This window comes from Artibeus jamaicensis, unplaced genomic scaffold (assembly GCF_021234435.1).
Source record: "Artibeus jamaicensis isolate MK-2021 breed Jamaican fruit bat unplaced genomic scaffold, CSHL_Jam_final scaffold_3222, whole genome shotgun sequence".
In the NCBI taxonomy this organism is placed as follows: Eukaryota; Metazoa; Chordata; class Mammalia; order Chiroptera; family Phyllostomidae; genus Artibeus; species Artibeus jamaicensis.
The window spans coordinates 4,039,162-4,055,981 of record NW_026522038.1 but is presented as its reverse complement, the minus strand read 5'-3'; the positions used below and the strand labels follow the sequence as shown (position 1 = coordinate 4,055,981).

General features: G+C 37.3%; 1 protein-coding gene across 1 annotated transcript in view; it reads left to right on the top strand.

Moving 5' to 3' along the window:
- COL25A1 (collagen type XXV alpha 1 chain) overlaps positions 1 to 4,976 on the top strand; it is a 472,627-nt gene extending 467,651 nt beyond the window's left edge. Inside the window, exons 33-35 of the mRNA XM_053657029.1 lie at positions 200 to 253; positions 4,400 to 4,477; positions 4,902 to 4,976. Of these exons, the coding sequence (XP_053513004.1) occupies positions 200 to 253; positions 4,400 to 4,477; positions 4,902 to 4,976 (207 nt within the window). The remainder of the gene's footprint in view (positions 1 to 199; positions 254 to 4,399; positions 4,478 to 4,901) is intronic.
- Positions 4,977 to 16,820: the final 11,844 nt, after the last annotated feature.

Here is a 16,820-nt window from a genome sequence, read left to right as displayed (position 1 = left end):
TGCTGTTGTATGTAGATAATTGACATGTTAGTAAACTATTATTTCTAAGTTCTACTTTACCTACATTTTGAGATTGTTGGGCTTGCCATTTTTCTTTATATCTTTGTTGAGAAACGTGAGATTTTACATTTATTTTTTTGAATTTGGTCTTGCCACAGTTACATCAGCAAGTATCCTTGGTTTGCTTTTTATCCTACAGGGCTTCCCTGGTCCACGCGGCGAGAAGGGTGACCTAGGAGAAAAGGGAGAAAAGGTGACCCCTCCATCCCAGCATGTGCCTGCTTGGTTTTTCTCATGCTGTCTGCTTTGCTGTTCAACCTGTGTGATCCTTTCCTACATTAAATCTCTCTCCATCCTGTGCTCCAGAAACAGGCCGATGCTTGATCTAAGGCATCAGGTCTTCACAGTGGAATGAAGAAGGCTATACCACTGAACATAAGAGCACTAGTATAGAAGAAAAAACATTATAATCCCCAGAGAGCCAGGCTACAATTTTTCAACTATCTGACACCAATGTGTTGAAAGATGTAATGTTCAGGGATTCTTGAAAATGAAAAAAAAAGCATTTATTACGCATTAATAGGAACCGAAATAGCACAAATCTGTAGTGGTTTTCTGGCAGAGTTCACCTAATGTGGTAAAAACCCACACTTCAATTATCCTTACAATGTTCCCATGAAGAAACAGAAGTTAGGTTCTGTATCTGGATTTTTTTTTTGTTGGAAAATAGAAGCAGTGTGACTGATAAACCCCAATGAACCCAGTAGGCAGGGTCCAGGACTTGCTGCTGTTGCTGCTGCAGATGTTTCTAATGAAGATGCTGGTGTATTTTACGAGGTTGTGTTTTGGTTCTGTCTCAGGACCATCAGCTCCAGGGTATGGTAGGAGCCAAAATCAAACAAAATGGTTTCATATTTGAAAGTAAAAGTTAGATCATGGGTTTTCAAAATCACTTTTTTCTTTCCCATATTGTGTGAATAATAACAATAGCAAAAATAATACTAGTTACTGTTTATTGATCTTTGCTTAGATCCCCTTTGCTTAGATCTTTGCTTAGATCTTTGAAGAGTAATTTTTTTTTACACCAGACACAGCAAAAGAAGCAAACAAAAGCTGGGCACCTCAATAGAATAGTGAAAATCATAAAATGGCTGAAATTATACTTTCACAGTTCAAATTTAAACCAATTCTATTTCCCCGATTCAATCATGTCCTGATCTGCGAAACAACACACTATTTTCTTCAACCGTGAAGTTTTCAAAACTTCATTGTTAATTTCCATTAACCACGAAGTTCACAGCTGTTGAAAACCAAGGTTGAGTGAGAATCGTCAAAGAAGGGGCGGTCTGAAGGCCGCCCTGTGAGCCACAGCCTGAAAGGTCACTTACCTTCCGCCGGTCAGTGAGCTCCTGTGCGCGCTCCTGTAACAGCACCTCCACCACCGTCGTCATCGATATCATCGCATTTATTGAGTACTCAGTGTTTTTCCAAAAGCTTGACACAGGTTAAGTTTTTTAAATTCTGATAACAACCTGAGGTTGGTGCTGTTTTGTGCCCATTTCACAAACAAGGAAACTGAGGCAAAAAATAGAATTTTTTTTGTTCTTCATAATAAATTCTAACTATAAAATATAAATGTTTAGAGAGAAATCATGTATTTTAGCTCAAGGCAATTGTGCTGTAAAGATTACAGATTTTATATTTACCTAATGGGGTTGTGCGAGTCTAAAACCTTACCCCAAAACATGTCACTATTATGAGAATATTCATTTCTAATGCTCTTTGAAACAAAGAAGAAATTACCAGGATCGTAACTTACAAAAACATGAAGCTGCAAATTTCACTCTCAGAAAAATGTTAATCACCCATATGAAACATTTCCACATGTCAGATTTCATATGTAGGAGTTTTGTGTTTAGGAAAATGACATTCGAGATGTGAACACTCCATGTCTGTGCATCCCTCTTCGACATGGGAGATAGCTATAGAGGAGCCCTCACGCACTCACCCCCACAAGGACAGATGGTTTTGTGTTACGTAGAGCATCTCTAGCTGTTACACAACTATGCTGATTAGCAATAACACTGATGTATTATCCTTTGCATATAATACTGTCTGTTTCCCATGAAGTTTACCAAATTATATTACTGAAAAATTATTCCTATAGCCGGTTCACTCAACATTCGTATGACAGTGCTCTTCTATCGAATTATTAATATGAGTTGGTTCACCAAACAATGAAGTGAATTCTAAATTGATAACACCTAACGCACCTGGTGTCAGTCACACCCACATGAAGAGCCCGCTTCATCCTGAGAGGAAAGAGCTCACACAAACAAGGTTAAATCAGTTTTATGTCATGGCCCTGAACTTACTTGCTGAGGAAGGATGTTTACACATTTTGCACGAGTGAGCAATTTCCTCCCGAACGTGCCTCCCATCTTCCCTCCCGTCGCACCTGCCGCCATTTCGCCCTGGCTTCTCAGGTCTTTGTCTTTAATCAGGATCAACAAAACCACACAGCATTTCTCCTTTGCCAGTATGAAAGGAGCCCAAGTGTTTCTGATTCTGAGCCTTCTGATGCAATCTTTTGGTACACAGGAGATAAATGAGGGGCTTTTGCTCACACAGTCAGAATGAATACACTAATTTGAATGCACATCTCATATATTTCTGTTACGTGTGTGTCTTTTCACTTTGACTATTCATGTTGTTTTGCTTCTGAAATTATTCAGCTTTATCGCAACTGCCATCCTGATTGCAAAATGACTATGCTGATTTAAATATGTATTGTATTTTGTATTCTGTACTCACCAACTTCTCGTCTATAAATATGCAGATATTTATGTTAATGTGAAACAGCTGAGGTGCATTCCTTCCTTCTCCTCCTTTTGCCTCCTTTCCTAAGTTCCTCCATCCCTCTGATCCACGCAGATTTCCACAACCTTTACCTTGATTCCTAATACTAATTTTCATGGCTACATTCCCACTATGTAATTATCCTGCCTACCTCATTTTTAGTGTTAGCTCAACTGAGTCCAAACTGCTCTTCCTCTCCTGAACAGATTTTTTTGTGGGGGGCATTTGTAAGTAATCTGGAAACCCATTTACCATGGCAAACACCTGGCATGAGATCAATAAGAGTGAATTAAAGAAGATCCCTGGGTTTATAAATAAGTCTGTTTCTCCAATTGATATTACTGAGAAGTATTAGCACTTTTAAAATTTATTTACCTGACCGACTAAGAAAAATACTTGTTCTTCATTTCCCTGAAAAAAATGTTAAAAGATATGAAAGCATATTTAAATACACTGAATAATTTTTAATGAGAGCTAAAAAAAATGGTCGCTATATTTCAAAAAGGTAGAAGCTGTTAATGTTCTTTTCCTCTGGCTCAGTGAAGCTTTCATCCATTGTAGGATTAGGACAAAAGCAAGTTGATAGGTATTGAAAATTGGGCAAGGTATCCACTATTCCTCTGAACTTCACCTGCCGCTGGCTGGCTGCAGTACAGTTGGCATCTGTCACACACCCGCCCTCTCCGGATCCACGGCAGGAACACCTCTCTCGAAAGGATGACGGCACTGGGTTCTCTGTCAGCTCTGGTGCTCCTTTCTGATAGGTCGACCTGTTAGGTCTCCTTCTATTATCTCACGAGTATTGTGAATACAATGCCACAGGTTGCTGCCCAGAATCCCCTGTCACTCTGTCATTTTTATCACATCATGCCTTTACCTAAACCGGTGGTAAATGCCCTTCCAGATTTTATTGGCTAAATCATGTTTTGAATCACCATTATTCCCTCCCCCAATAAAACCTGTCTTTTATTTAAACCCTTGTATCCACAGGGGGAAAAGGGAAAGAAAGGCAAAAAGGGGCCTAAAGGGGAGAAAGGAGAACAGGGTGCTCCTGGATTAGATGCACCTTGCCCGTTGGTATGTCTGACTCATGGAACTCTGTCTCCAGATGTCTCATGTGGAGGGATGAGGTGGGAGAGGAGCAAGCTGGAGGGACCTGCAACAGCAGGGGTTCTGGATGGGGTCATTTCCCAGGGATTTCAAAGTACCGGGAGTGTCCATCCAGGTCATCCTGGTATGGTCCACACCTTGTCTCTGGCCACCAGCTCTGCCTGGTTTCTTAACACTCAAGTATTGATCCAGTGCGAATGTCTATGATCTGAAGAGGAACCGACACGATTCCGTACCTCTCAAAAACAGGGTGCAGCTCCCAGACGAGCCCTCCTTGTTCGTGAAGCTCTGGCCAACCTCACCGCATGTTACCTTTCACTTCAGAGTTGCTCCTCTCCCAGCCTCTTCTTATTGTGTTTTATTTCTTTAGCAGAATTTGTATGTAAATGATTTCTTGTTAGTAACGTTATGAGTTAATCTTTACAAACAGGGATTCCGTGGCATTAAGGGGGAAAAAGGGGAGCCAGGCCAGCCTGGCCTGGATGGGCTGGATGCCCCTTGCCAATTGGTACAGTATTTCTCTTTCCTACCTCCCTGCATGCGGTTCCTTTGTTTATTACATATTCATCTTTATTGGTGTAAAGTGGTGCTTCTGGACCAAGCTTTACATGATAAACACACTACATGCATGTGCATGAACAGCTCCTTCAGCAACCCTGCCAAGTGAAGAGAGCAAGCATGCATTTCTATCAGCAACTGCAAATTAATCTCCTAACCTCGTTCTCACAACTGGCATGACCACCGTGTCTGCCTTCTGGGGATATTAATTTATTCAATAAATATTTAAAGGTTACATTAAAGTGTATGGAAAGCTTCTGTGTAAAGGCACAGCTAAACCATAACTTTGGGTGTTACTCCTGCGTTGAACTTTTTTTCTTTTCCTATAAAGGAAGTAAAGGCATTTTTGCCTCTTCCAATGAATTTTCTCTCAGGTTGAAAATAAGGCCGAGCCTACAGCATTAAGCTTCTGCAGTCAAGAGTTAGCCATTTCTAGGGGATGCTATTAAGAGACCGTGGGGAAGTAAGCCAAGCTTCTTTGAGCTTCTAAAGATGACCATAGTCTACAGCCCAAACCCTCTTCCTTATCATATAACCCTCTCAATTTAATGGTCTCTCCTTTTGAAACTTACTTTCCTAAAAACAGACAGAACTCCCTTATCTCCATTGGCATGAACTCAAAATCCTCCTTATACTAAAATCTAAAATTCTGCGGGTGATCCCTCTCCTTGTACCAATCTGGCATCATTGAATTTTTCCCAAGTGTTTATAAAGCTTTTTCAAAGTGGGCTTTTTTACATTTGTTAGACAGTATGTTAATATATTCTGAGGTATAACAGAAAACATTTTATGGTTGCGTTGATGGTTATACTTGGTCTGCATGTTCTTATATTATTTTTTAGTGCTAAGCATGATTCTACAAAGATAACTTTATGTATCTCATGTCCTATAAGAGATTATATTTATAGAAAAAAGTTATTTCAGTTCATAACTACAATTAGAAAATATCAATATGAAGTGCACAGTCTTTCATTTTGTTTGCTTGGTAATGATAATAAATAATATTTTATAATCATTTTGTGGGAAGAAAATATAAGCATGCCTCATCATATACCAACTCTTCCTCCTTTTTTTGTATCATTTGTATCTGAAGAGCATTTACGCTTTAAATAAAAAATAAATTCTGCAACATTTAGGAATTCTCTGTTTACTCAGAACTTGTTAACTGGCTTCTGAAAAATTTTAATAGAAAAATTGACTGGATAACATTTTACTGTAAAGATATAGATAGGCTGCCTATGTTCTCATTCAATTGATTAAATATATTCTACTACATCTTCCTTCAATATAGAAAATTGAAAAATAATGTGTGAAGAGCTATAAACTTCAGATAGAAATGGTTCATCATTGATTATTCATCATTATCATTCATTCAACCATAGACCATAGTGACCAGGAAGTGAAGTTATTTCAGTTTATTTAATAAAAATAAGTGTGAAACGTGTTTTAATAACTAAAAGAAATAATACAAATTTACTATCTAAAGACAGAACTAAGTAGCCCACCATGCTTTGTAAATTACTTTCTCAAAATTAGGCTTATTTTTTCTATTGGGTTTTCAAATTTTTTCTTTTGGTTTTTCTATTTTTCTTTTATGGGTTTTCAAAATGTGCACTCTCTCTAGAAAAACATGAATTTCTTCATTTTTACTCATGTTGGGTATTGGAAGATGTTATAATTAGAAAAAGATTTCTATGACTAATGAGTAGAAATCCATTTTTAAGCCTCTGAGCATGTGAATTAGAAAGTATGATCACTTTTGTGGAGCCTGAGGAATTGCTATCCTTCTCTTTAAAACAGGGGCCAGATGGATTACCCATGCCTGGCTGTTGGCAGAAGGTAGGCTTTATGGAATTTTTTCTAAAAGAGGCATGCTCTCTTTCTCTTCCCCTGGCCTGGCCTTTTCCATTTAGATCAGAGCTTTTGAATTTGACATTGCTAAAAGTTTTATTTGATATTAAAAATCATTGATTATTCTCCAGAATACTTTCGATTATTATGTTCACTACTGATTTCTTCCTAAACTAAGGAGTGAAAACAGTTCTTAGTAAACATTGTGATTCGGAACTTTCCCTGTCTAATCTTTTCTTTGGATGGAAAGGGGCAGGCAGTGCATGTGTGTAATGGTTTGCTCGTCTCTCAATGAACTCCTTGTCCTTCTACTGTTGAAAACTATTCTTAATTGTGATTTTTTTCTATTTATACTCAATGACTTAGGCAAGCATGCAAATACACGGTAGAACCCTGTCAATATTAGTCACAAAGCTGAGAAAGCAGAAAATGTAAGCATGATCTTTTTTCTTCAACAACATCCTGATTTATTAGTTTATTCTAACCTCTTTATATGGCTACCGATGGCCACTGTGTAGGAAGAGAACTTTTCCTTAACAGAGAAACTTCTATATGATCACATGGCACTTTCATATAAGGGGTATCATTTTATTTAATCCTCACGATAACTCCATGGAGTGTCCTCCTTAGTGATTCTGATGAAGAAGCTGAAATTCAAAGAGGTTAAAGAATGTCCAAGGCCCAGAGCTAGTAAGCAACAGAACTACAAGTAGATGAGGGAAAGCAATGGCAGAATTGGCAGCAGGGAAGAGCTGGCTGGCTCTGTGCTGTGCTGAGGGCATTTCAAACCATAACGCAACAATGATGTGAGCCTGTGCAGGGCTGTGCATTTTGAAATTTATTCTCTAAAACCTTGTGCCTCATTCAGTAACTTTTAACAGACATGTTCCATCAGCAAAATTATTCAAAACCATGTAGGACTGCAGAAAGATGAAGGGAAACTTGACTCTCCTGGGTTCGTCTTAGCTCATCAACTACATCGGTGAGATCCTATGTAACTCGCTCTCTTGCTTAACTGCTCTCACCCTGCTCAACCAGGGAAAGAAACACCTTCCTCCTTTCTCAGCAGCATCATTTATTTAGTAGCTTTCCAAACTCCACTTTCAGCCTGTCAGATAATATCTCAATCACATCTGAGGTCAAGTGGTTCTCAGGAAGATGGCCCTATCATCAGATTCTTCTTCAGCTGAAAAACGCCTGTTCTCAGAATTTTTAATACCATCCTGAGCTGGAATTACCACATACTCCTTGATCCTTGACCTGTAATCTATAAACTATAATGATTTCTTAATACAGCCACTGGCACACCTGAGGGAGATGTACGAAAGGCTGACTTTAGCAACCTTCTAACAAACACCACTCAGAACTTGGGTTCACCTCATTTTCATTGACTTCTAAATCTCTTCCTTTTAGTGAGGGCATAAAAATGACAACAAACAAAGCATCCATCATCTTTTGGGTTCATGAATAGGCCGAACCTAGTTGTAATATAAGTAGCATCAGAAAATCAGAAATGTCCCTCGTAACTACTCATTTTTCCAAAGAATAGATACCAAAGTTTACATAAGATCAAGGATTTCTTAAATCCAGCATCTTCTTACATAAAGAATAATTACTCAACGATAAAACCTCAGTATTGTGTACCACACTCTCAACACACACACATGCAGATTGTTGTGATCGGCCTCTCCCAACACCCTCTTCCCCTGGAAGAAGAAAAGAACAATTAGAAAAATGGCATGTACTAAAATCTCTTATGTGGTCAACTTAGCTATCTCAAATACACTGTTCATCAAATCGAATTACTTTAAAAATATTTTTAAATGAAGACCAGCAGATTTCTTGTAGTTCATTCCTGTGTTATGTGGACCCCCCTTTTGAACATTACTATTTATTAGCCTCTGGAACATGGTGGTAAATGTTTGATGGAAAACTCAGATTGCAGGGGCTGCGTCATTCGTGATTGGCACGCAGGTCCCCTTGGTTGAGCTACTCTCAATAATTTTTCCATGCAAAATGATTTAGTCTTTGTTTAAGTTGCCTTTGTTTTTAGATACAGTTCAGTTTTCTAAATTTTGAAGAATAAGGATGTATCAGTTCCCAGTATAATTCACACAGTGAGTAAATGGCAGAAGTTATGGTTAAGAAAATACTTACAGGCTACTAAAGTCGTCCTCCATCTTCATCTGGAGCTTAAAACTATTTAATAGGAAAAATACCTCGAGGCTTTGTATTTTTTCACGTTTCACTAAACCTTATTCTTCCAGGTAGAGCTGGCAGGTTTTTAGCAGAACCTACCTAAAACAAGGTGACATATTTTTTAACTACGTTTTAAAATCTACAGGGAAGGAGGACATTTTTTAATTCTGTGGATTATTTATAAAACACTGGTACTCAAAAACACGCATCTGTTCGAAATTGGAGATAATGAAAGTTTGGAGAAATACTTCCTGTAGGCCCATTCTCTGGCATGGACACAACACATAAACAAGGAGTGAACCCCATCTCTAAAGTTTACAGAGTCCCCAGCCTCTTAAACACATCTAGTGTAGTGTTTCTATATCTTGGAGAGAGATAACAAGTGTTTTTAATTAATGAATTGGGCGTTTTACTTTTCTCATTGCTTTTTATTTTTGAGTAAAAGTCAATATCTGCAAGATCTGCTCTGTGAGTTTTTAACTCAAAGACAATTGTCCCTCAGTTCCCTCAGATTTAACATTAGTTCTAGGAAAACCTTAGTAAGTATGGCTGTTCAAAATGAGGAGCCAGAGATTTATAGTATCTTAGATCACAGTGGAGCCTGTAATACAGCTTAAAGACCACATAGTAGGCAGGCTTACTTTGCTCATCTGCCACAGCAGGGCAGGACTAGCAAAAGGAAAGAGGAGGCAAGAAGTAAAGTATTGTGGTCTGGTGTCTCTGAGGTATGTAGCACCATTGAGGTCAGAATCCTCAGCCTTTTACACAGAGTGTTTTAATGCTTGGGGAAGGTTATGTAAGTTATAAAAGGGATATATATATATATATATATATATATATATATATATATTTATATATATATATATATATTTATATATTTATATTTAACTATGGCACATATGTGCTAAATATCCTAATTTTCTGCTTTCTCAGAACAGTTACTGAAACAAGCACTTACCAGAAACTTCTCCACAGGGAAAGGAAAATGTGGGTGGAACCTAGGGTGAAAATTTTGATGACACTGCAGTTTCAGAAAAGTAATGTGTAGGGCACGTATTGACTGGTTCATTGATTTAAAAAACATACAACTCTATTCATGGTTCTACCAGTTTTCTTAAAGTAAATGTGACTTTGGAATTTTTATCCTAGACCACTAATTCTGTATATTTGTCTTTTTTTGTTGTTTGTTTTTCTGCAGTGATGAATCTAACCTCCCAAGCATGAAGTTGTGTATATAATGGTCCACTCTTTATATTTATAGTTGAAAACCGAATGGCAGATTTTACAAGTCTGAGATGTGTTTACGTATAGCCGCTTCTTCCTGTTTGCAGTAGTGCACATGTCCATCTGTCCTTCACTTACAGCTGAAACGGGGCAACCTGTGAAACTAGTGAGAAGCATGCCAAAAAATATAGATCAGTATCTCTATCTTATGTAAAGACATGTATTTATATGGACATACCAGTGATAGAGAATGATTGTTCTTGCTATTTTCTTACTTTGGGTTTGTTCATTGCATGGACAGAAGGTGCCATGAAATAGTTTACATAAAATTGTGACCAAATATGGACTCACACCCATGCAAGTGTACTATACTGACTGATGCTAGAGTTTGAGGTCACATCCCTACTCACCTTCACTCTCCGCATTGAGTTCACACCACCCACGGAAACCGACTAAAAAAGCATGACCGTGCCAAACCTGCTTGTTGCTGTGTGACTCCAGATGCTAGCATGCCTCTCCATGAGTCCTTTGATCACATCTGAGCTTTTATTTCTTTTGTCATCTCAAGGGGGTTACACCGTGGCTTATTGCCAAAAAGAGATAAGGTGGTGGAGAGCACACACACAAGTGGTCTTGTATTTTGAGGGAGCTGCAGTCCCAGCTGCGGATCTACAGCTTCCAGTATTGCAGGCTCCAGTGGCCACCTTGGTTGAAATATCGAGGGGTTGAGCTGCTCGAGCTGCCGGTTTTCCTTGGGCTGCCCTCGGCAGTGAAGACCAGGAAAGAGGACCGGTTCAGCCTCCTGTGCTGTCTCTCCTGTGACCAAGTAGGAGAGAGGTTTCCAAGTGCAGACACCCAGAACAGCAGGCCTTCTTTTTAATGAACTGAATTTCAGCAGGTGTGAGGATGGGTGCTTTTTGGAAAATGACAGCCACATAACAGCTCTTCTTTCTGGCAGAAGATTCTTGGAATGGCAGCCTCCGTTTCTGAAGATGAAGGGTGTGTACATCCCACCAAAGCTCAGGTTGCTGATAAATTCACATGTCCTGAAAGGGGCTTACTCCACAGTCCCTACCCAAGCTGATGTGAGAGCTGTTCTTCTCTCCAAGACAGAACCCATTTCAAACATTGTCAACAAGGTTCTAGAAACAGAAGACTTCCAATTCTTTTAAATTCTTTTCTTTTTCTTTGTTTAGTACAAGGAACACTAAGCTGAAATACTTTTGTCATATTTGTTTGAACATTTTTTAACAAAAGTCTTTAAATCCTAATGACTTGGAACCAACAGTCAAAATGACCTTTTACTAATTTCTTTCTCTCTGGTTCTAAATAATTGAAAAGGATGGAAAAGAAACTCCACTTTCACTTCAGTCCTAGCAAAGTATCAGACTTAAGCAATTTTTTGGTACTTTTTGACTTGTTTTATATGATGAATATAACATACATAGTGATTATCAGTAAAGATAAAGTCAAGATTTGGTCACATTTGATAGTATTAACTCATTTCTATTTTTTGTAGTTCTATTTAGATTTAACATTTGTTTCTATTTAGATTTCTTTATCTTTTTTTTTACATTTCTAAATGTTTGTCATATGCATAGACCAAATCTGAGATCTCAGAAAGCTGTGAAATATAGTTTCCATATAGAGAGTATTTTTTCATCTTTGAGCTCAGAAATTAGCTGACTGGATTAGACTGAGCATTCTTTGCACAGTAAGGCATTGGCGCAGTGTTCCGAAATGGCTTGTTCTACATGGGAGAGTTCCATTAGGGAAAACTTCATCAATGAGCAGTAGTCACATTTAGCTTATGGGACAATATAATTTTTCTCCCAACTTGATGCCATTTTATGGGGAAATTTCTAGTTCCATGCATAGGTTTTCACCACCAGAGGGAAAATTGGCTCATCATTGACTTATGCTGACAATAGTTAAGATACAGTTATAAAATGAGGATCCTACGGTCCTTAAGAGCTATTTCATATTTTATAACCAAATGCTCAATTACACAGAATGCCTTCTTGTTATTTCCATTAAGTTTTCAAAATTGGAAAGATGTTTAAACAATCGGATCGATCTGCTTGGTCACAGTTCTAGTAACATTCCACACTCTGGAGCCAATGTGGCATCTTTCAAACAACAGAGGGCATTTTTCTAACCATCTCTTGTACAACATGGTCAGGATAAGGTATTGTTGTTCAGTCTCTGAAACAGTTTGTCTTAAGTGCATTGGAAAAATGAACTGAAGCAGGTCAACCTATAGTCTCCTCAGGAAAACAAACAGCAGTATCTTGAGAAAAATCTGGTGGTTATAGTTCATCCTGTCTTTCTTTCTACTCCTCTAGTAGAAATAGGCATTAAGATGGATCACTATTTAAAACTTGCACAGCTTCTAAAGAGAATAATACCTCAAAAGATAATCATTTTATGTACAAAATTGTTTTAAATGCAGCCCTTTAAGATTATTGTTCTGTCCTGTGTGTATATTGGGTCTTTGCTTTCACTTGGTAACATTGCCGTTTATTCTATGATTAAAGGAATACAATTATTAACTTCTGTTACATGTACTTCCTTGGGAAAAACAAAGGGATAACAGTACCCCTCTTTGTTCATTGGAATTACTGAGTCTTAACCACTACGGATGATCATAAAGTCCTGGTCATTAACATATTTTCAACCGTCCAATTTGTCATCAGTGTAGAGAGTCCTTAAGTAACTGCCAAGTGAACTAGTAAATTTTGTCTGCTGATATGTGTGTTGGCAGATACATGTATTTCAAAGATCTCTTTCTTTTTGTTTATGTAATTGGATAGAGGATTGAGGGGAAAAATGCATGAAAGACACATTGGAAGTAAATCAAAATTATGTTCTATTGCCGATAAGCATCTTCTAAGGATACCAAATTGGTATGTGTTTTAGCTTTAAAACTGTCTTTCATTCGTGTTGGTGCTGATGTTATTTCTTTTATTTTTCTTTATGGACAGTGCAACTCTACTATGGATAATTTCTTTCTCTGTTTAATAGCATTCCTAAACTGTTGGTGTGTGATTTTATTTTTAAAGTTCACAAATTTGCTGTGATCATGGTTCAATCAATGACCAGTCTTTGTTAACGTAAAACAGAATGCAACAATGAACCCATAGATGATGGGCCCTTACCTGGATCATGGATCCTCATATCACATGTTCTTTTCACGTACTATATGCCTTCTATTGACTTTCATTCTCACCTTTTAGCTCACAGAATTTGACTGTGTGACAAAACCAGAATTAGACAAGCCTGCATACATTCATAGCACACCTGATGCACAAGTAGGCCTAAATTTTTCTTGTAGTTTTTATTTCCATTATGAAAAGCAGTCTTGGACAATTTTTCTGTTTTATTTGATTTTATGGGAAACAGGAGACTGTCTTGAATTTCTATCTCCAAAAAAGTTTTCTTGAATTTCCTTCTTCTGCATGGTGTTCTAACGGCACAGGAAGAACTTACACAGCTGGTAGTTCATGCTACATATCCTTTGCTAGTTTGGGAAGCAGTCAAATCAGCATGTCAGTATCAGTGGAAAAATTGCTGGTATCTTATATTTTTATTACTTAAGAAATGCGCTTAATTTTTTTGAGATCTTTATTTTTTGGCTGTTACTATCATTGCATAAAATGTTAACATCACTTTTTTTTTGCCTCTATGTATTATCTTGCTCAGAAGTCAGTTATACTTTGCTTGGGTGAGTGGTGCTTTCATACTTTCTAATAAGTAATTATAAGAATATGCCAATACTGACATTTCCTCTATTTCTTGATAATCAAGAAATCAATACTTATATTGATAGTTAACATTACCAAAAAATGAACTGTTTCAACTTATACCAAAACAAAAAACAAAATCCCTGCTATCTCTAACAGTCAAAATATATTCTTATATTCTTATAAATAACAATTTAGAACAATATCATGCATTTGATTCTGACTGTTAAAATTATTCTTTCCTAGTGGAATTAACATGATTGACCAGTTACAATTTGCTGATCTTCAGTCCCTACTTTTTCTACTTATGTTGAAATATCTTCATATTGGCTAGATTTACTATATGCTGTAGCAGAGCTACCCTTCCAATTTACATTTTTAGTGCATTTAGTGTTCATTAATTCAATGCCGAAACATTTTAATGGCATGTTTGAGTTTTTAAATATGCTTAAATGTGTAAGATTCCCTGTGCTGCTTGTTGACAGAATGGTCCTTTTGGGAATAGGGAGACTTTTTAAAACCTAACCTGTTATGATTTATTGAAAACTTAATCAAGTACTATCATCTCTTAAAATGCAGTTGATATTCTCATATATCCCAGAAATATTAATAAATTGGATTCACAAAAAAATGTCTTACATAATATGACATTTATGTGAATATTCTTTATACTGTTGTAAATGTTTCATGCAACTGAATAACATTTTTAAAAGATGTATGTATCTGATTTTCCTTTAGAAAATATTATATTTTTATTTGTATTTTTTACATTTTAAAGTTCATCTCTACGTGCAGCTATTTTTATATTGCCAAAAATCACATAAATGCAAAATAGGAGGAAAAAGCAAACAAAATATTTTGGCACACAATACACTGCATATTTTTCTTAATATTTTGTGGGCCAGTCTCATGCAATTGCTTATTCTGAGATGTGTTGTGTCTTATCAGTGTAAATATGGCACAAACCTGTTTTTCTCTGTAGTGTAAATAATTGAGAGATGAATTCTCCCTGTTTGATTTCTTGTTTCAATTTCATTTTACTTTCTCCAGCTGACATTGCTGAATCAAATGATGTGTGTGATTTTCAATTTGCAGTTTGAAGATAATTGCATTGTGTTCAGTTTCTAATTTGTCTTTATTTGCTTTTGTAACTTGTTTACAGGGTTCTTAGTTTGTGAGAAGTTGATCTTCAGAATTATTTTTACACTATTTATGACTTATTTTCATAATGTAAAAAGTGTGTAATTATTACATTAATCCAAATAATGGTCATGAATTGTATTGTTATAAAGTTTTATTGATATTCATGAATACCTTGGCCTGTTTTCTCTGATTTAATCACAGCCCATAAATATTTTTATTTTACACTTCTACAATATTGCAATCCCTTCATTCAACTTAGTGCACGTATCTAGCCATGATAATTTTCTTTAAAAAAAAAATTGTACTTGCACTCTCTGTTTATCAGACAGTAATGCTTCCATACTGAACTTCCCCTCCAAACTCACCTTTCTGCCAGAATTCTCCATCTGGATAAATTAAACTTCCTTACACTCCATTAACTTTTATTTCCACCACATCAAATCAGTTATTATTGTTCAATTAGAATGTAATCACTTAAACGTATTGAGTAATGAATGTCAAATGCCTCCAGTCAAGTCACCAGTTACTTACAAGTCCCTACTGAAAGCGCACACTTCTCAGTCCTCATGTCTGTCACTCTCCCCAGCCGCGTTAGCCTCAGCAGCCCGCTGCCACCCTCTCACACACTCTGCCTTCAGTTCCCATGCTCAGGCATGCAGCAGTCAGTGTGTTTCTTGCTCAGTTGATATTCTCTTAGGAGCTGTTCCAAGCAGTGACTATTCAGAGCTGTCTTCACTGGCAACACCTCACTATGTGGCACTCCGTTCCACTCCCCTTTTCCGTCTCCATTACTCCCCTCATCCCCTCTCATGTCTCCACCAAACGTTCTCCTCTTAGTTTGAATTGGAGCCTGACTTTAGTACTGACCCAAATCCATCATTCAAAGGCAGTGACAAGATCCAAGAGTAATGAGTAATAAAGTCCCACTTGGGAAATGTTTTTCAGCACAGTGCATAACAGGCAGCCAACTAGAAATAAACTTTTCTTACAAAATTAGGAGTTGACTTGCAAATTAAAGGGGTGGTTGCAATACGAGAACAAGGAAAGAGGTGAGCCATGTTTATATTGAATCAATATATCAAGTCACTGAGCAAAAAGCTAGGAATACCGAAATGGTAAGACTTTAGAAAAATAGTTGTTGACTTCGCCTATGGCTAACATGTTTGATAGATGGACAAAATATCAAATATCTTGCCATTTAGATATTGAATAACGGAGTTTCCTAGACTATTCTATCTTCAGAAAATCAAAACATAAATAAAAGCGAGTGATAATGGAAAAATTGTGTAAAGGTGTTTGACAAGGTAATTTATTCTGAAGTGATTTTAGTCACATGTTTCACTCTACTTGCTGTTTTATACTTACTGTCCACAATTTACTGGTTACAATTCACTGCCCTATCAGTTCTCACATCCCTTCTTTAGTTCATCTAAGGCCACTCTGAGAATGCCACCACAGTAAAGGTATCTTGTCTGTTCTTGGAGCTGAAGGATTCATTAATTTTGAAAGAGTATTGTCATCCCTAACTTGCCACCTTTTCAAAAATATAAGAAAGGGCCCTGGTCAGTGTGGCTCAGTTGGTTGGGCATCGTCCTGCAAAGTGGAAGGTCACCAGATGGTTCCTGGTCAGGGCACATGCCTGGGTTGGCTGGTTCCCTAGCCAGGCACATGCGGAAGGCAACAGGTCAGGGTTCCTCTCCCTCTTTTTCTCCCTTCCTTTCCCTCTCTAAAATCAAAAATAAAAATTTAAAAATATATAAGAAGGGAGAAGATCCTAATTATATCATGTTTTCATTTTATATTAAAATAGAGTAGTAAATATATAGTATAAGAAAGGGGAGATTAAGATGCAGCATTTGATAAAACTCAAAAGATATTCCTAATAAAAACTGAAATGGAAATTTTTTCCTTAATCTGATATAGGTATGAATATGTTAAAAACCTACAGTATGGACCATGGCTGGTGTGGCTCAGTGGATTGAGTGCTGGCCTGCTAACCAAAGGGTTGCCTGTTTGAATCCCAGTGTAGGGCATATGCCTGGGTTGTGGGCAGGTTCCCCACAGGGGGGTGTGCAAGAAGCAACCACACATTGATGTTTCTCTCCCTCTCTTTCTTCCATCCTTCCTCTCTCT